At 42.0% G+C, this 21,141-nt stretch overlaps 1 protein-coding gene across 9 annotated transcripts in view; it reads left to right on the forward strand.

The window, feature by feature from the left end:
- Nucleotides 1-21,141, forward strand: part of phldb1b (pleckstrin homology-like domain, family B, member 1b) — a 155,626-nt gene that overhangs the window by 87,191 nt on the left and 47,294 nt on the right. For all 9 annotated transcript variants that reach the window (XM_051957529.1, XM_051957535.1, XM_051957531.1 and 6 more), the window contains one exon: nucleotides 4,529-6,033. In XM_051957529.1, the coding sequence (XP_051813489.1) occupies nucleotides 4,529-6,033 (1,505 nt within the window). The remainder of the gene's footprint in view (nucleotides 1-4,528; nucleotides 6,034-21,141) is intronic.

The raw sequence follows: 21,141 nt of genomic DNA on the forward strand, positions 1-21,141 counted from the left end.
CAAAAAGCCATATCGTGACTAAGAAACGTGTCTGCAGCAGAGGAGGCAGCATTGTCAGTACCGTAGTTATTGGATCACATTTCTAGGACCCTTGCCAAATTGGATTACTAGAGGAGTAAGATGTTGAAGCAAAGACCCACATTTCTGACCAAGATGGACTGTAATCATGGTGGAAATTCTGAATATGAACCAAGCTTTATTTGTTTAACATTAAAAACATTTGTAACAAGAAAACACCCAGAGAGCACAGTACTCCACCAAGGCTGTTCATTCTTCCATATGGCATTGTCAGAAACGCAGCATGTTTTTTTATTAGTTATTGATGATCAGAAATCACAACACTATGGAATGTGGCCATTTTTGTGTACGTTATGTACGGATAATGAATCACGTGACCTAAATATGTTCCAAGTGGCAGGAATTGACGGGACTCAGAAACACAACCACAATTTAATCAGTTGTTCCCGGTATCTGATAAGTCCTGATAAGTCCACAGCTGTGGATTTGTAGTAGGATTACAATCATGCAGGCAGCTGATGTAGTGTTCACTTGTTGTCATGGTTACAGTGACATTGTGCTGCTATCCCACAATGATACAGAAATCTGTGGATCCAGACTATAAGCTGCATCACTGCCAAAATCTAATCACTTGGTCCTTGTGTCATTTCTGACCTTCCTTGAAAATTTCTTCCAAATCCTTTGCTTTGTTTTTGAATAATGTTGCTAACAGACAGACATACACACACAGACAAATCAACGCAAATCATCACATAACTCCACTGTGTTCCTTGGTGGAATAATAACTTCAGTTGGACAGCACTGATATGGATAGCTTGACAGAGGGGTCTGTGCTTGTCTCATTTTCAGCCTTTCAAATATCTGTTTGAAACAAACAGATTCACAACTGCATGTGATTTCATTGTTATTTTACCTAATAATTACCTAATTTTGTTAATTATACAATTTGCTCAACGTGCATCTCTTAACAACCAAGTTAAATTGCAACACAGAAAGTAGCATTTGAGGTGACTAAACCTTTAAAGCTATAATTACCTAGATGAAAGTTGTATTTTGGATGGAATGAACCTTTGAAACCATAACATGTAGTTAGAAAGTACAAGTTGGGTGGAATAAACCTCTAAAACCATGAATGTTTAGATAGAAAGTAGTATTATAGGTTGAATAACCTACTATTTGGATGGAATCCAACTTTTAAAATAGTAAATATTTGGAATAAAGGTAGCACGTTGGATTGAGTAAACCTTTAAAACTTTAACTAGGTCCTAGTAGTGTGGGCCTACAACTGTGGTCCTGAAAGTGCAGCCTCCTGTACTGCAGACACATAATATTGTTGTGTCATTGCCACCAGAGGACATTTTAATTGTGGTCCAATATCAGTCCTATTCACCCTGAAACCTTACTTTTTATGTTAGTAAAATGTCAGCACAGTGTAGTAGTTTCTTCTCCAGACAGTCATTTGTTGATACTTTCTCCCCTGTCTAATCTAAAACTGACAAAATCTTCATTAGAAAGACAAATAATAGCGACAAGCCATAAAACCAGTGCTGTGAGTCTTTAAACAGCCCGTAAATCTCACAGTAGTCACTCCGAACAGGAAGTTGCGTTAAGTTAGCCACAGCAAGACAGAAAGACACGTGTACCTTCAAAATAAAGCGAAATTATTCTTATTTGAGGGTAATTGTCTGTCAGGGAGAGCTGTTACTGGATATCCTGTGCCATGCTTGAACATCTCTGTGTTGTAAAAATAGACTGGTAATGTCAGTATTGTGTCGCTTTTTAGAAAAATAATGACAATGCTTTTGTTTTTCATATTCAGTTAAAACCAGTGGCACTATACATACGTGCCACAATGAAATGGAGGTTCTTAGCGGTGACACATTTACAACATATTGTAGTTTTGACGTTTACGATGATAAAGTGAGAGCTTTAATGTGAAGGTCAGGACCGGAAAAGCAGCGTTAGGTTTGCAGTAACTTGACGGCAGCGGGTTGTAGTGAGCAGCGGTACCCGGCAGCACCCCAACCCCGACTGAAACATCACCGCGGTGCCGAGCCTCCATATCTCCCTCGGTGTGTGGAGCCAGACACGGCGGGGCTCCGTCACAGCCGGTGTGTTAGCGGTGTCCGGAGGATGTGGGCCTCCCGTGTGTGTCATGTAGCAGGTGAACCGCTCTGAAACTGACCGGCTCGCAGTTGTATTCCTTCATGTGAGTAACCCTACTGCTTACTGCCCGAGCTTTGGTTGAGAGAAGTGATACGAACCGGTCACACGCCAAACTCCATTAACAATCTGTCGGTTTCATGTCCACATACTTATCTGGGAGGGCACACACGTTGCAGGACAACATTACGCACTTAAATCGATTCATTTGACTTTAATTATTTATTCAGCACACAGCCGATCAATACATACGTCCTCTTCGGGAAATACAATCTTGTGTTTCTTTTGGTCACAATATCACATTATGTCCTCGTAAGGGGAGATTTAGGGAATGGCAGATGAAACCAAACGTGTGTTTATATTTCAGCTAGCACCTAATGACGATGAAAGTAATGCCGAATTGCAGACAACCAAGCGTGTAATAAAAATAGCCCGAGTCGTGCTGCATCTGACTCGGAGCTTTGCTGGCAAGTGTGCTATGTTAAATTGCTAGAATTTTAAATGAAGTTCGGCATGGTGTACTAGAGGCGATAGTCTGTATCCCATGACATCATTGCATGGGCTTTCCCTCAGCAAACGGTTGCATTTATTTCTGTCACCCCACCCCCTGCACGTAGGAATCAAATCTGTTTGTTGTCTGTGGGAAACGGTGTGACATTGACATTTATGCAGAGCTTGGCTGATAATGTGTATTAATGTGGCAGCCTGCACACCGATGATTTGCATGAAAATGCATTCAGAGATAATTGTGGCCGTGCTGTCATGAAGGCAGAGCTTCATTGTATGGCTGTGTTATTATAGGAGAGCAGGCAAAGCTGCTCTCAGCTGAACAAGCTCAGCTAATGCATTATTTGTGGAGCTTCTATATTTTAAAGCAGTTTTACTCGTGGGACATCTTTCTCCAGCGTCATTTCACAAGCAGATGCAATTGACCTTTCTATTTTATTCTGTTGTGCTCTCTGTTTGTGTTATCATTTGCTCCATCTCCCAGTCATTTCCAGATTTCTAATGTTAGTACATCACTGTTGGTCGGACATGACAGCTCTGTCCCTCTGCTGTCTTTTATTACCTCTCAGTGTTTGAACTCCAATTATTCTCATGTTTCCAATTAAAATGACAACAAGCCAGTGTAAACAGATTTCATTTAACATTAATAAAACCCAACCTGTGCACTGATCCCTGCCTCAAGGCCACGCTGGTGACTCTCCCACGTGGCCGTGCGTTTCTGTTGTAATAATCTACTATGCTGACATTAGAGAGAGAGACGGTTAAGATTAGATTACCCGGACTGTGTCCTACGTTGCTTTCGGGCACCACAGTAATTGGGTTATGCAGGCACATTTTCTCCTGATCCCTGTCCAAAGCACCAGGCTGTCTGTCTATCTGTTCATCTCCTCTTCTGTGGCCTTCCCTCTTTCCTCACCACTAATCCTTCCTCTACCCTCATGCTTACCTGTCTTCTACACAAGGGTGAAAAAGTGGTGTAGATGCTGGTTTTGAGCCTGTCAAATAACCAGTTGAAATTGGGGAATTAGTTAGAGGGTGAGGGGATCTTGCAGAACATTTTCTTAATCGTCTGATGCAGTGCATGGAGTCTTCAGCGTGACTGTGAGGGGAATCAGACTCTTTAGATACTTTTTCCTCAAACACAAACCAAACCAGGAGGGAAAGAACATTTAACAGTCATGAAACCACCCTGATGTAGTTATGGAAAGACATGAAAAAGTCATTAAAGATAATGGCGGGCACCAGCAAATGAATACACTTTCACTAGACTTTGCTGCCTGCTTTATCAGCCTCATTACTACCTCTGTTGCTAAGGAGAAGACGGGTAAGCTTAGGTCATCCAGCAGATTTGCGTTAGACCTTATCACAGACAGTAGGTAATCCATAGATAATGCAGTATATCACTCTCAGATTAAGAGTTATTAAATGTAGTTGAATTAAAAGCTCATGTCAGCAATAAAGAGAACTGTGAATGTGCTCTTTTTATTGAAAGTGTTAGTGGAGGTGTGTTCATATATGATTGGCCAGCTTCCTTCGGTGACTGAGGTGGCTATTATTGATGATTATTGATGCTTCCCTGATCTCGGTCTGAATGCGGCTTGACAACCTTTGTATGTGGTGCCTTTTGTTATGAATTAAGACACGGCCATTCCAGCTTACTGCTAATGTCAAAATATCCTCATTGTATGAATTTTTAGGACTTTTATCATAGGATAAGGGTTTGTTTGAATTCTTGAGAAGGAGAGCAGTTTTCACTCAGTGTTGTTTGCTGGAAGCCATGTGAACATGCTGCATATTGAACCTGTACCTGAACCTTGTTTTCTCCCTTCTCCCTGCTTAGACACGGAGAGTTTGGTCAATGGGAATCACCAGGCCAGTCCAGCCCAGTCTCCCCCAGCTCCTGGAGAGAGAGTCCAGTCTGAGCACAGTGCCATCGTCAGCTCCATTGAGAAGGACCTTCAGGAGATCATGGACTCCCTAGTCATGGATGACCCACAGCCTTCTTCTTCAGAGGCAAAAAAGCCTCCCGGAGGCCAATCCATCACCCACTCTCCACTGTCACCCATGGTCAATGGAGGGGGCCGGTATCTGCTGTCCCCTCCTACCAGCCCAGGGGCCATGTCTGTGGGGTCCAGCTATGAGAACACATCCCCTCCTTTCTCCCCACTCTCCTCCCCCTCCGCGGCGAGCAGTGGGAGCTTTACCAGCCCGTCTCCAAGTGGAGGACCCCAGGACCAGAGTTCTTCTCTGCCACCAGTGCCTGTACGCTCCTCTAGCTACAACTTCACCACCCAGCCTCCACCTGTACCCCAGCCACGGACCATACTGCCTAACTTCAGCAGCAGTGGGGTGGGCCAGAAGGTTCAGGAAAGCCCCAGGCTGCAGAGGAAGGTCTTAACAGACACTCCTCCAAGTCCCAAGCCAAGCCGCAGAGGACTAGGCCACGATGGGTCTGAGAGCCCTCGACAGACCCCCCTTCTGTCCTCCACTGAGTCTCTCAGTAGTAGAAACATTGTGCCAAGTAGCCCCAGACTCACTCCCAAATTCCCTACCTGTCCATCGCCTTCGCCCTCCAGTCCCAGGACCAAGACCACCACGGTGCTCCAGGAAAGGCCTGCCAGCCCCTTTAGAGAGCAGACCAGTGTAGCTGATCGCTCTCTTACCTCCAGCCCATCTCGGCAGCTTTCCCAACCCACCAGAGCCTTCCAGCCTCCATTGGACCCCATTGTCCACATCATCCAAGGATCGCCTCTCCAGCAGCATCCACGTTCCCTGCAGCCCCCTGAAAGCCCTCGCATGGCTAGGAGGAACATGGAGCTGAACGGGGGCAGTGGAGGTTGCAGTAGTATGCGAGAGCTGCCTCCTCTAAGTCCCTCCATGGCAAGGAGAGGAGTCCCGGTTCTTCCAGGGGCGCTACCAGGGACAATCCCCACACTGAGGACTCCGGATAGCCCCTCTAGTCTGGGCAAGCTTGTCCCAGAGAGTCCCAGGCTTCGTCGCAAATCTGGATCCACATCAGAGGAGCCGATGTGCAGCAGAGGAATCCGAGCCCGCAGTCCATCACCTACCTCTATGATGATGGAGGGCAGTGGTGGGGCTGCTGGGGTACGGAAGGCCAGCTTTGGGAATTCCTTATCGCCTGCTTACAGTCTGGGCTCCTTGCCTGGCTCATCCCCTGTAGCCAGCCCCAGGAGCCACAGGAAGATGTCCTCAGGGAGACCCCACCCTGGAATGAGGGAGAGGAAGAACAGCATCACGGAGATCAGCGACAACGAGGACGAGCTGCTCGAGTACCACCGACGACAGAGAGAGGAGAGGCTTCGAGAGCAGGAGATGGAGAGACTGGTGAGTCAGGAGCACTCATTACTACCAAACTGTTCTTATTCAGTGTTCAGTCAAAAAGAACTCGTTTCATTTACTTCTTTGACACACTTTTAACTTAAAGGTTAAAGCAGATTTGCTCAGTGAGTTTGAGGAGTTGTTCATTTCTCTTATTCACAAGTTTGGACCACTTTTACAACGGAGTTTTTTTGTTCCCACATGCTAATAATCTTAATCCTGTCAGAGCCTTTTCAGGTGTAGGCAGATTTCTCAACTCTAATAGTATTTTTCCACTTAAAACGATGAATGTTCACCCCTGATTACAGTTTCAAAATCAATCTTTGGAGGGATTTTTCCTTCTCTTCAGAATTTTTCAATAATTTCATTAGTGTACTACTAAATGTCCAGAATTGTGAAAATGGCCATAAGAAGTTTTTAGAAAGTGACACAAAACTTTCAGCTTGCCTGCTACTGTCAGGGAAGAATATTAAGCTTGCAGTGAGCTAAAACTGAGAAAATGAGCAAATCCTCACATTTGCTGACAGGCTCTCCCTTTTCTGATAAATGACCCAATGATTCATCGACTGTGAGGCTGCACTCTTATTTATTTTCAATCAGCTGATCAGCCCGTTAAATTATGGTTTCAGTGGTACGTGGGAGGTAACGTTGAAACTATTAGACCTCCTTCAGAGCCTGAAATGCTGTACGGACAAGACATGTTGAGTCATCTGTATTTATATGGCCCACAATCACAGATTTGTATTAAAGGAGTCTGAACAACGCAGTCCACTTCATTCTTGTTGGAGTGTAGGATGAAGGTTAATGTTAAGTGGTTCAATGCTGGCACTCACACTGGGCCTGCTGGGAGCCGGCCAGTATTTACATCTACAGTGCCCTTCATCTGCACTAGGTGCCCTTGAACAAAGTACTGAACCTCCATAAAAAATCCAGGGTTGTTGTGGCAGAACCTGTGTATGTGCAGGGCCATGTTTATGTCTAAGGAAAATACGCAATGCTTTTTAGTGATATTTTCTCAGTGAGTGGATTAATCAAGAATGTGACTGATAAAATGTTGAAGTAACTTCCTCTGACACAAATGCTAAACATTCTCTGCTTTCAGAATATTTGTACCAGAACAATTTTGATGCTTTGGACAGTTAGTTGGACAAGATGAAACACTCAAAGTCTTGGGCTTTAGGTGGTGTTCATTGTTTCTTTACTTTATATACATCAAGAAAAGGATCGATCATCACTTGTGAAAATAATGTTCAGATGAATCAGCAGTGAATATAACTGCTGACCCTCTGAAGCCCAAAGCCCAACGTTTGAAATTGATGTTTTCTTTAAAATAATGGCTTGAATTAGACCATTTGCCCGAGGCAGAAACTATAAAACAGAAAGAATTATTACAGTTTAAAATTGTCGGCCATCTTGTTTCATCAGGTAAAACAGGAAAATATAAGAGTGAATTTGTAATATTTTATATGTGTCATTTAATAAATTGCGATAAGTAAACTATTTTGAACAGATCCAATATAAAACGATAAATTCTGCCCTCCTTAGCACAACTGAGAAACCACGAGTGACTCAATTGTGACATTTTTTTTTGGGTGACCAATAGGCTGCACATATTGAAGCAGATGGAAAACAAGAGATTGAGAGGACAATACTTGATCATAGGGCTGGACCCAAATATCCGAATATTCGTTCGCTACGGCGGTATTCGGATATTAATTTTGGTATCCGAATATTCGCCCCCCCCACCCCGGTCGGAAGTTACCGGGCGGAAAGAATATGCGGCGTTCTATTCGGAGCTCGTCTCTTCCCTGCCCCTTCGGCCCACTTCGGCTCATCCTGCCGTGTTCGACTCATCTCGGCTCTGACGTCACGCTTCACTTTGTTGCATAAACACAAGACAAGATGCTGAAGACCTCCGCTGTTTGGGAATTCTTCAGTTTAACTGAAGACAAAACGAAGGCAAAATTTGGACCAGGGAGACCAGACGAACGGATCCGAATATTCGGGCCGTATCCGCCACAAGCCCCAAACACTGAGAATTAAGTACGTTTGATCCTCTATTGAGAATAAAACCTCCATAACAGTAGCCATTTCTTGAACAATTAAGTTCAACAGTGAACTGTTGCACACAGGCCAAAGAAAATAAAGATATCTGACTCGGTTAAAAATGTTTGTAGCTTTTCCTCAGTCTTTTTAGAATTACTCTTTTTAAAATGGAGTTAAATGGTTTTTTTTCTCCATTAAACCCTGCAAAAGTTGCAGAAATAAGCATAGATATAGTGTTATGTTTAGTTTGACCAAAAGTTTCCAGTGTGAAGTGGGAGCATTTTACTGAGGATCTTCAGTCATGTCAGAGAACTGCCTCAAGCAAATTCATTAGTGTGATTATCACTGGAGGAGCTGGAGTACCCCAGGGTGATGTAAATGTTCTCGCAGTGGCTCGGTCTTACTCTAATCTGTGAAGGAAGTGAGCATAATGATGGCAGTATCTCCTTGTTTGTTTGGAAAAGGAGGAGTAACCAGTCCCACAAACCGTCTTAGAGAACTGTCTGCGACTGTCGGCTGTCTAAACTGCTGCTGACATGCGGTCTCTGGGCGGCCTGAAGAGCCCATAGCAACCGCATTGTTTGTTGTTTCCTAAACTGAACAGAAAGTGGGGCGGGGGAGCAGCGGGAGACATCTTGAACTTGTCTACCAGGCTGAATGAAACTGTGGAGACAAAGTCCTTTTAAAAAGCCTTTATATGTGTTTGTGCCTGCGTGAGAAGGCGTTTGTCCTCCCCGCTTGTAATTACAGAGTGGGTGTTTCTTAAAGCGAGACACAGAGTGAAGGCAGCTCAGTTGGATAGAGTGAGACGACATCCCCTGTGTTTCTGTGTGCCGGGTCATGTTCTGGTACCTCCTATAGAGGCATGGCAGTAAAACACTGCGTTGGCAGCAGCACATCTATACACTGAGACTCTGTTTAACAGCAAACAGGGAGGTGGAACCTGCTATTTACTGCAGGACCAGAAGACCTTGCAGAGCAGTTATTGAACAAAATTCATTTAAAAAAAGTTTTTTTTCCTCAGAAGTAAGCAGTTAATGGCATATTGGATTTGCTCTTTATCATAGATGGAGCGCGCGAAAGTGAAACTGGTTCTAGTTAGTCATAGTTTGCTAGTTTGTAAGCTCACAACTCATTGCCATTTAAGGGGAATGTAAAAATGTGATTTTTTTTTTCCTTCAGCTGCAGGATGTAAAACAGTTTTTGTTATCCAACAGACGTTTCCTCTTTGACCAGAATAACGAAATGTTTGGTCAGAGTGACACTAACATTTGAAAATGCTGGATTTAAAAATTGGCTCCACTCCTGGAAAACATTTTGTCATTCTGGGCAGATCTTAGACATCGGTGGGGTCAATGGAAATATCATTTGCTCTATTAAAAATAAGAATTGAGTGAGTAACATACAGAGTGCTGAGGCTAGAGATGGAGTGGAGTCCAGTTTAAGATATGTGAAGTGAGAGGTACAATGACTTTGATGGGTAAGTAAGAACATCCATTTAAAGTGACGTCTGTGTAGGAAGAAGATGATCAAGAAGATGCTGAAAAAATCAGTAAATTCAAAACATTTCTGCCAACTGATTGAGTGAGGTAAACTGTTGCACAACAGCAGAGCTCTGACGTTGAGAGTACATGGGGGTGCGTGTCTTGGAGGGTTTACTAACATCTCAACCCCCACCTCTGTTTCAGAAGTAAGAATACAAATGCAAACCCCACTCATGATTTAAATTACTAAGAAAAACAGCTTTCTAAAACAGTTTCTTCTTGTAGAAATGATCCTTATGCATACTGCCATAACTAATAAGGACACATGACATGATCAATGGGCATGGATTAGTTGCTCAAATGGGAAAAAATACAAAAAAGGAACAGCAGTAATGATGAAAACTAAGAGCAAAGATTTCTTTAGCAGCACAACAGCAATGCTTGTACTTCATTGTCTCTGTTGAATTAACCACTTGTGGTCTTAACTGGTCCTGTGATAAGCGTTTGAGAGATCAGTGAATGAGCATAGTGACAGTAAGGCCCAATCAGAAAGCGAACGTGATGTCAAGGTCGTAGTTTCATAAAGTCCCAGTCTCTGCACATCGAGACTAAAAATCAAAATTTTCAAATGAACTGTAAAGATAATGAAAAGGCAAGTGGTGTTAAAATAGTGTGAATTAGTCACACGGCTGTGCTGCTGAAACTTAGTGGGCGCTAGTTGTGGTTTGCTAATTGGGTTTGAGTTTGATTTAAATCCTGTGAAAGATCATATCTAATATAATGTCAAGCACTGTAGTAGATACCCATTTGTTGTTTGACACGTATCACATTTTAAGATGGACCAACGAAACCTCCAGTGTGAGACGGACCTCCAGTAGCTAGCAGAACCGCAACTAGCCAGATGTGTTAGAACTTTGGCTTTCTCTCTGAAAGGAAGAAAGAAAGAAAAAAGCTTTTGTTGCCTTCACGTAATTTGTTCAGTATTGTACTTTGTAATTAACCAAATATGTAGAACTATTTTCCAATAGTTCCACATATCGGAAAATACACCTGTTAACGTTATTTCTTTCTTACATCAGATAAGAGGATACCATTCCGAGCTAGTTCTAGCAGCCGGTTAGTTTAGCGTAGCACAAAGACAGGAATTGGGGAAACGGCTAGCACTGGTTCTGTCTGAAAGTACCTCCATCTCTAAAGCTCACCAATTAACATGTAACAAACATCTGAGAACTACTGTTGTGTTTTACTGTTACTCAATTTTTTTCCCGACTTTATGCTAAGCTAGCCTTAGTTGCTTGTTAAAGCTTCATATTTAATATATAGCCATGAGAGTAGTGCCAAACTCATGTAATTATTGGAAAAATTGTGAATAGACTTTCCAAGATCCCTAATTATTCCTTTGAAGGCACTAACTTAAACCACACCTTCAGCTAACATGAAGGAATGTCATTCTTATGGATTTAATGAAGAGTTAAGTTCAGGGCGTGCACGATTTTATACATACTGTAACCGCAAACTTTTATGTTTGCGTGTTATAGCCCCCGTGTCTTTGTTTTTATTTCATGTCGTCACTTGTGCAATTCCATAAAGACAAAAATAGCCTCCCAAAAAGCTCTACTGGGACAAGATTATCATTACTGAGGTAGATGGAAAATGTTCCCAGTTGTCCTTAATAATTTAACACATCACTCTGGATGGGACTTTTAACTTGATGCAACAAGGTTTGTTAAACGTTGACATTCTGCTGGACAAACTGACAGAAAAAGCAAATACGTGTCTTCTAGGACATCGCTTGGAAAAAAACTTGGCTGAGAGTCAAATTATTCTGAGTTTCCTTCAGCGTCACAGACATCCAGTGATAATGCAAACAGAAGAGGGTAATAGCTAATTTAGCTTACTTTTATTGGTGCCAGTTTGACAAAATGTAGGGCTGGCTCCCAAACAGGCCTATTCAACGGTGTTACCACGAGATCGGCTAAAACATTTCCATGCTCCTCCGTTTCCACGCAAAAATTGAACTTCACACTGAGCTGGCGAAATGTAGAAGAACGAAAGAGGGTCTTTTCGTGGGAAAATGACAAAGATTCACTTTAAACTGCAAGGACAAAAATTACAGGGGGAGCAGTGAGGTTGTTAAAACAGAGGGTCATCGAGGCATCAATTATTACTGGATAGGGAGTGAAAAGTTACTCGTGCACACACTAAGGACTGGGCTTGAATCACTGAGCTATGAGGGTAATATTACAATTACTGCACCTCCCTGAGAGATGTACATCTTGTCAAAATGTGACTCACACTGGAAAAAATGCTCCTCTCAAAACAAGAAAAAAAAACTTCTTTCAAGGAACTTCTACCTTGAAATAAGTGAAACAAATCTGCCAATAGAACAAGTGAAAAATGTCTTGGTACGATTTCTCGAAATAAGATATGATATTTAGAAACTTGAGATCTCAAAATTAGCTGGAAAACTTATTTTAAGCTCTATTTTACCAGGACTGTAAAGCTTAGGTGTCTGAAAATAAGCCAGATATGCATAAAAGAAGCAGTTTTTCACTCAAAAATAAATTTTCGCTTTCATGTAACCTCCTAATTTGAGATGCACTAACCCTCCTGCTTTCTTCATTTAATGGCAGCAAAAAATATTCTTTCCTTGTCTGGAAAAAAAAAAAATCAGCAAAAAATTCCCCAAATTTCTGAAAATTTGCAAAACATTCAGGAAGAAAATTCCAGTAATTCCTTAAAAGTTTCCCTTAAATGTTTTATTTTTAAAAAATCCCCCAAATTTGGCAAGAAAATTCTTGTAAATATTTTCAAAAAATGAGCAAAAATCTTTCCCTTAAAATATCTAAAGTGATTATATACACACACACACACACACACACACGTTTATACATTTTCAAACTTTAAAACGAATCAATTTGAAGGTTAAACGTACTTTGAGTTTTCTTGTAAAATTCAACTCAAAACAAGATAATTTCAAGATTGTTTGACTTATCAAGATATTTAAGATGCCTTGTCCTAAAACAAGTCCCTACATCTTGCCGAAATGCCACTTGTTGAGTGAATGTATCTTAAATCTAGTGGGATGAGACATTTTGACTAAAAATAAGACAAACAGACTTGGTAAGATTTTGAGTTTTTGCAGTGCGCAAGATGTCATTTCTTGGTATGAAGCTGAAATCCAGTCTGTTTACATCTCTCAACCAATACTGGCCTTCACATACACTGAACGTTTAGACACTAAACCCCTCTTTGTTCTCTTTGAAATGTTATTAGCCACAACAACCTTTGGACTAGTACAACTTACCCGCACAAAGGACAATATTGACATTAGATAGATGCACGTATTGCATGGCACATGAGGTCAACAGCATAATCGTGTCGGGTAAATAGGGCATTCAGGGGACAAGGGGAAGGCATTCTGAGACTCACAGGCAGGATTCCTCAGCACCCTGTTATGTTATTGTATTTCTCGACTGCAGAAACTCGCAGCTCGGTGAGGAGGCAGGGCGTGGAGCTGCAGGGCCTGTAATTAGTCACAGTTGACTCACTGTCATGACAGATTTTCTTGCCCGTGAGCGTGTGCGTTAAAACCATTTCACACACAGCCTGCTACTCATTCACACAACTGATTACCAAAAAACAAAGTTATGTGAACAGCGAGCCTCGAAAGGAGTTTATTCAGGGAAAAGACTCTTATTGTGAAATCAACAGGAGTGTGGAGCTCAGAGGCAGTGAGGAGCTGCTGGGAGAACGCTGCTCCGCTGATACACGAGTACACCGATTTATCAGCAGCGCTGCGACTCACACTCACTGTCTGTTCACCGTTTTTAGATTAATTGATCAGTTGTTTGGTGTATAGAATGCCAGAAAATGGTGAAAAAAGCCAATCAGAGTTTCTCGATATCCGAGTTGATAAATATCTTATTTTGTCCACAACTCAAAGGTCTTCAGTTTACGGTCGTAGAGGAAGAAAGGGACCTGAGAATTCACATTTAAGAAGCTGCAATCAGAGCACTTTGACTTCATGTCAAAAGGATTCAAATCAACAAATGGTTTCTTCAGATAGTTGGTGATTAATGGAACAGCTCATCTTAATCAGTTAATTGTTGCACTTCTGTTTTTCTGGCTTTATTTATTGATCATACGGAACTTTCAATGGGTTTTGATGTTTTGGTGCTGAATAAGTGTGGCTTAATTATGTCATATCAGTTCTTTGGTTACAATATGCTGTATTGAGTTAAAGTTATTTTAGTTTATCATTCAGGCATTTTCACTCCAACAAGCTGGAGTCTTGGACTAGTACTGAAAGCAATTTTACGATACTAAATATTGGAAAGAAAACACTGACATTGACGGCCTCGGTTCAGTTATATTGGTTTAGATATCAAACTTCAAAGACTTGTTAAAAAGAAAAGAATAGGTCAAACCCTGTCTGTGCAAAATAGATATAAATATTCTACTATGTTATAGTGTACTGTTATATTGAGGATGAAGGTTTGCTCTTCAGTTGAATCTCCTAACTCACGGCTTGATTGCCACCATTTTCCAGAGCTTTCACTTAAATCTCATGCATCCTTGGCCACAAGTGGACGTATACTGGGATAAGATTGTATCATTTGTCTCTGCTCAAAGATGGTCTTTTCCCTCAGATGTGATGAAGAGCATTAGCCTAGCCGCGCTAGACAACCCACGGCAACAAATTTAATTCTCTGCCAGGGTGGGTCTAGTTACCCTCCATAAGGCTTGAGGCTGGATTCTCCTAAAACTGGCCGGACCAATCACCATGAAGTGTAGAGTCAGAAGGCGGGCGTAACTAAGTGACGACAGAGGCGCGACGATTCTGACAGAAACAACCGGCGCACAATAAACGGTTATCTTTCGACTCAGCTTTGGCCACAGCCCTTAAAGATTTGAAGCTAAAATTTAACTTGAAAGATAAACAAAGGACGGCACTGAAGTGTTTCATTGAGAAGAAAGACGTATTTGGACTTATGCCGACAGGATATGGCAAATCCTTAATATACCAGTTGACTCCGCTGGTTGGGAAGCTAATGAGACTTAGCCACAATCCGCCGGCGCTCTAGGAACTACGTCAGTCTATTCGTTGCGCTGATTGGTTGTATACCTACCCAATTGCTGCAGAGTGATTTGAAAGACAACCTTTTAGCCCGCCTCCCTCCCTGTCGAGCGTTCCTAGACCCTTGTGTCTTAAGAGCTGGGTCTAGCGTGGCTAGGCGAGAAGAGCAATCGATGCTGTTGAAAGTACTGAAATAAGACAGTAAGTGACCTGCAGCTCAGCCAGTACTGCATTTTTAGTCAAGTCGACTTTATTTATATAGCACATTAAAAAAACAACAACCAAGGTTGACCAAAATACTTTACAGTTCCAAATAGAAACAAAACACAATCTGTGAGCAAGAATGATGTATATCAACGTGTCAATGTTCAGTTAAAAGCCAGAGAGTACATGTGTGTCTTCAGTCGGCACTTGAAGACATCAAGGGACCGAGCGGTTCTAATTTGAACAGGTAAGCGGTCCCACAGAAAAGGCTCGGTCGCCTCTGTTTCTGAGTCTGGATCTGGGAACTTTAAGGACCATCTGATTGGCCGACCTCAGCGATGAACCTGGAGCATAAACACGTAAAAGCTCTGATAAACACGAAGGTGCCAACCCATTTATCACCTTAAAAACAAGCAATAAAATCTTAAAAACACTTCTGAAGCAGACAGAAAGCCAGTGGAGCGATGTGCTTCCATTTCTTTGTCCCTGTTTGAAGCCGAGTAGCAGCATTTTGTACCAGCTGGAGTTTGGGCATCATAGCTAGTGAAACACCTGAGCATGTGATGGTTTCTAAATGATGTCACACCTCGTCTAGCAATTCTGTACCACAGTGTCTTGTTACTTTAATTACCAACATATACACAGATATGATGTATGCTACCAGCCAAACGTTTGGAGTCACCTCCTCATTCAATGCTTTTTATTTATTTGTATTATTTTCTACATTGTAGATTAGTACTGATGGTTAACACTTTTTTTATTTACAACATAATTTCATATGTATTCTTTTACAGTTTTGATGTTTTCACTATTGATCTACAATGTATAAAATAATTGAATAAATGAGACGATGTGTCCAAACTTTGGACTGGTAGTGTATATGCAGTAAAAATAAAAATCAGCCAGTATATAGGCTTTGAAGATTTATCGGTGTCTTTCTTTATTTGACCACGAGATTTAAAAAAAAAAAAATAAAAATCTAAGTGAGGTAAAAGAACTTCAGGTATGACAAATATTTTGTGCATACATTGTGTCCATTTTTCTGTGGATGACTAATTTGATCTAAAACAGCATTTAGACCTTAATTTGTATGTATTAGTGTAATATTCTGGTAAATACAGAGTCTGTGGGCCACTGTGAATCAGTCCAAAGCCCTTCAGTTTGACATTTAATAGAGTTATACTCACACCTCCACTCAGTACAGAAGACAAAACTTAACCCAAGGCCACTTGATGGTGCTTTTAGTCAAGCTATGCTGCTTCATGGCTTTTTATTAAGAGCAGAAGAATCTGTTCTGCTTCACGTTTCACCGCTGTGAGAACTAAACCATCACTGATTCATGTGCCAAATCGACTCCTTTTTCTGTAATGACCTTTTTGTTCACGTTTTGTGTTCAGCACAACATGGATGACATTAACCTCTGGGGGACAGTGCTACTGACACTGTTGTCTGTTTTCGTGGCTCATTAGCTGCTGAGCATATGGATGATTGTGATGATGAGAGGACTGGCCCAGTTTATGATGCTGTACTAATAAAAAGCCACTTAAAGGTTAATTTACTCATCATGGAGATAACCGCAATGATGTCATCTGGGTTATTCTGAGTTATGGGACTTTAAACATTTGCAACAAATATGCAGCTTGTACAATAAAGGTAGAGTGCGAGGACATTTTCCAAGCAGCGAAGGTCTAGTGAACAATGGAAATTCAGTGTTTGACCCGTAGTAGGGACGAAAAGTCAGGCTGTCTTGGGTTGAGCTGTTTTGGTTTTGACGATGGCAAAGAAAAAAATCCTTTCACTTGTAAGTCCTCTAACTTTACCTCTTTGTCCTATGGACTGTGTATAAACTAGGGCTGCAACTAACGATGCGTCGACTAATCGTCTGAGCACGATACGTCATCAAAAGCGAAAGTGAGCGCGCAATGCAACAGAAATCAACGTCCAACCAGAGCACGGAACATGGACGGACGTCGGCGCTGCATCGTGCATGTATTATGTATGCACGCTGCAGCGTGGACGTCCGCGTTTAGATACAGCTGTATAGTAAACGCTGACATCCGTGTTTACAATAGATCGCGGATGTCTGCGCTGCATCATGCATACATAATACATGCACGATGCAGCGCCAACGTCCGCTCAGACGATTAGTCAACGCGTCATTAGTTGCAGCCCTAGTATAAACATGGATGATATGGCACAGCTCCAGTTAGAAAAGGGTGCTGTTATGTCCTGACCAAAAAGTCTGCATCATAGTAGCTGGTATTGAGGACCAGACAGGAGGTGAGAGCCCATCCAGTCCATTATAGAAAAGTAGCTTTTCTAGAAGATAATGCAGCAAAAACAGTAAATACTCACATGTTTTTACTACAGGGAAAAACCTGACATTTATTAATGTGTATTAATCAGCTGTAGGCAGAAACATGCACATCAGTTTAATGATGCCTGGGTCACACAGGGAAAACTCCTTAACCAGCATTTAATTCAGCTAAATGATGCTTTTTTTTCTGGAGTCCAAAGGTAAACCCTCTCTAATGACCAGTCTGCAGGGAAGACTGCTGTCCCGTGTCCATCTGATCCAAGCTGTCCGGCCTGGCACTGCTCTCTCCACATGGCTGTCTGACTGACACGCTGTCTTGGCAAACACACTTGGCATATGAACCGAGCCACAGCATGCTTCATCTGTGGCAGACACACACACTCACACACACACACTCACACACTCGCACGTCGTTGCTGTGTCCACTAAAGATGACCTCATCGTTCCTATGACGCTAGTTAAGCTTCTACCGTTGTTTTTATTAAGAGGAGACTCTGCTACTAAAGCCCATCTCAGAAATGGAATACTGCTGGCGTCATCAGTTGTTAAAGGGACGGCATTCTGTTTAGTCCTGGGTAACTTACATTAATGGTCCTCATGGTTTTATTCAGACCACAGTGATGGAGAGGGCTTCTGTACACGCAAGATTGGACAGTAAATGAAGTGAGGTATGTGTAAAAGTAAAGGGAAAAAATGTCCAAATAACTATTAATCTAGTCTATTTATGTGCCCTCAATACTGTTTGTGTGTGATCCTAATCTTGCTGCTACTTTACCAACAATAAAACAAAGATATCCTGACAGCTGTGATGTAGCTCAACCTGAGGACAGCTGCTATGAAACAGCTGATTTAACTGCAGCTGATAAACTGTGTGACAGCTCACCTGTCTGAGGCGAAGAACAGCAGCGTTACTTGCTGTTAGAGCCTGACTGAGTCTGTCTCCATAGTGGGGTTAATTTACAATTACAGACGTCATTCATGAATTACTGCTGTTCTTCCACGTGCGTAAATGAATTCCCTCCTTTGAGATGCTCATGTGGATCCTGCTGCTGTTTGATGCTGCAGGTATTTTATAAACTCAGAGGAAAGACTCCTATAAACAGCTTTAGCCTCTGGTAACATTTTAAACATCTTTTTGACAGACGTTTCAGCTTGGAATGCATGTAAAATTGTACAGCAAAGTGAGCAAGAAAGGTGTTTTGTAATTTTGGTTGCCAATTGTATGTCTTACTCTGTGATGGTATTGGACCAGTGTTGGTGCTGAAATGTTAAAAAAAACACACAACCTGAAGTGCGTTTTATACTGTGTGCTGTTAAAAGTGATACAGAGGCATTACTATGTGTTGAAAAGCAAGATTGTGGTTAATCTTTTATGCCAAAGTGGCCGAGAAACATGAAGATGACACCTTAAGATGCCATCAGATTAATGGAAAGGAGTGCGTGTCTGCAGAGGGCTTTTATTGTAAAGGGTTGCATCAGAACACCGTGTCTGCTGTTACTTTGACGAGGCATGAAGTGAGTTTAGCTATATGTAGCTGAAATTGTAAGAAGATATAAAGCTTCTCTCTCTCTCAGCCCAGAATAACAAATGACAAAGAAGTGAAGATACCACTTTGCCGTTTGCTATTCTGAGTTGAGTTTACTTTGCACAGTGAGTCATTATCTCTTTGTGTAGTCTCCTGAGTGGTTCCCGCTCTGATTGGCTCGCTTTGCGGGGTTACAGCCAGAGTCCTGTGGAGAAGGAAATCTGTTGTTGCAATACAGACTGCTTACTGCTGAAGGTCGGTAAAGGTCACAAATTGCTTAATGCATCTTTAATAAAGGCTACATTAGGCTTTTTCTCGCATGCACAAATCTCTCTGAACTGAAACCAGTTTTTCTCCTGCGTTGCCCTTGAAGTACCAGGGACTGGACTCCAGGTCTGGAGCTGTTACCCCAGGCAAAGATTTGATTAAGTGGCAATATTAAAAGAAGTTCTGCTCTGCCCTCTGTTATGATCGTGGGACAGACCACTGCCGACAACTTGAACCAGTCTGCCCTTTCCTCTTGAGCTTTCCTTTCTCTCCTCCTTTGCTTTTCTTTGCATGTCCTTTTCCAGCCCAACATGATGTCACAAATGTTGCTAGGTCTTCCTGCATGGCTGGCATCTTTGCTACTGTCCATGAGGATTAGCAGACCAAATATACTCTTGCACTCTTCAAACAGGACGCCACATATGTATACCAGCATCTCGCAACACAACCAAATATATCCAGCTACTGTGGGACACCAAATCTGCCCACCTAGACCTCCAAATATATCCTGCACCTACACTGCACAAACCCTCTGACCAGCCGCTGCAACTTTAATTCACACTGAAGGGGACTTTTTGCAGAATTGCACACAGAGTTCTCTATTTACTGCAGAGTTTAAAAGAATAAAGAAATAAATATTTAGACTTCAGCATCAACCTGCCCATTTGCATGTTTGTGTTTCAGTCATCAGTTTACTGTTGCGAGGAAGATGACTGTGATCTTGAGCAGTTTTGTTTGAAACTCAAACAAGGCCAAACAGGAAAAGAGAGACGCTCTGGGACAGATAAGGCTGTTGAGTATACTCCGTGGCTCTTTATCCGGGACAGCAATAAATCTGTTCTTCTGCCCGTCCAAAGGAAAGCTGCAGTAATTCAGTCTTGAGACAACACCAACAAATATGCCACGTGTGGGTTTTCAGTAGAGGAAATCCACAGAGCCAGATTAGGGTGCATCATGTCACTTGAAGCAGCACTGCTTTCCCTCTCAACGTAATGTTTGGAGAATTGATGGTTGAATAAAACCACCCGGAGAGACGTTCTGTTCCAACTGCAGCAGTAGTCTGCTGTTCAGTGACCTCTCCACTAGAGGGGGTCATCCTACTGCTCAGTCCCACGGTGCAGGTTCATCCTCCTGATGATGACTGCACCAGGCTGTCATACATCAAATTCACCATGTATCTGCTTGTTTCGTTTCCTTTTAAGATGCTTGGAAGTAATTGAAACACCATATTGCACAGAGGTCAAAAACACTTTAAACAGCCATTATTAATATATAAATAAGAGCTCATGAAGTTGTTAGTGCTGTGAGGAAATATAGACAAAATATATCATCTAAATATAGAATAATAAAACAATGCAAGGGTGACTGACTTGATTTTGTTAGCGAAGAGTTTTCATTGAAGTAAACAAATAAGCGCAGTCCATTTTATAATCCTGCTGTAGTAATGAAGTAATAATGATGTGCAGTTGACGTCATGATTGTGAAAAGAGGGAGTTTACAGCGTTTTGTAATCGGGAGCTCAGCTGTGACTATCGGCTGATTAACCCCATCAGTGGCCCCAGGGTATGGATTTGGTGGTGGGGCCCTTTTTTATCTCTGTTTTACTCAACAGTCATACTGTTTCCAGAAACCGAGCTTTACTTCAATCTAGGGCTGGGCGATAAAACCGGACGATTCAAAAATTTGCCAAATCGTAAAATCGAGGCGAGCTTAAATATATAACAATACAGATTCTTCTTCTGCCTTTCACGACTTCTGCCTCTCATCTCCTTCCGCCTAAACACTCACACCCCCGTCATGGCGGACAGAACAGCAGACCAAGAGTTGGTCGCGAGAAAAGGGCCTCATGTTACATCGATTATATGGAAGTGGTTCGACTTTGACAAGACTGACACAGAGCAAACTACAGTCATGTGCAAGGTTTGCAAAAGTACTGTGAAAACGAAGAGTAGCAGCACAACTAACCTCTTTCAGCACCTCCAGCAGAGGCATCCTAAAGAATGGGAAAAGTGCTGCAGCTACGGGAGTGCGGCATGGCTAGCACTAGCCATAGCAAACAGACCGCAAAAAAACAACAAAAATCGATTAAAATCGTAATCGTCCAAGATGACTAAAAAAAATCAAGATTTTATTTTTTGGCCACATCGCCCAGCCCTACTTCAATCAGTTAGTTGATTAATCAGTTAGTCG

The sequence above is a fragment of the Acanthochromis polyacanthus genome, chromosome 13 (assembly GCF_021347895.1).
Source record: "Acanthochromis polyacanthus isolate Apoly-LR-REF ecotype Palm Island chromosome 13, KAUST_Apoly_ChrSc, whole genome shotgun sequence".
NCBI lineage: Eukaryota > Metazoa > Chordata > Actinopteri > Pomacentridae > Acanthochromis > Acanthochromis polyacanthus.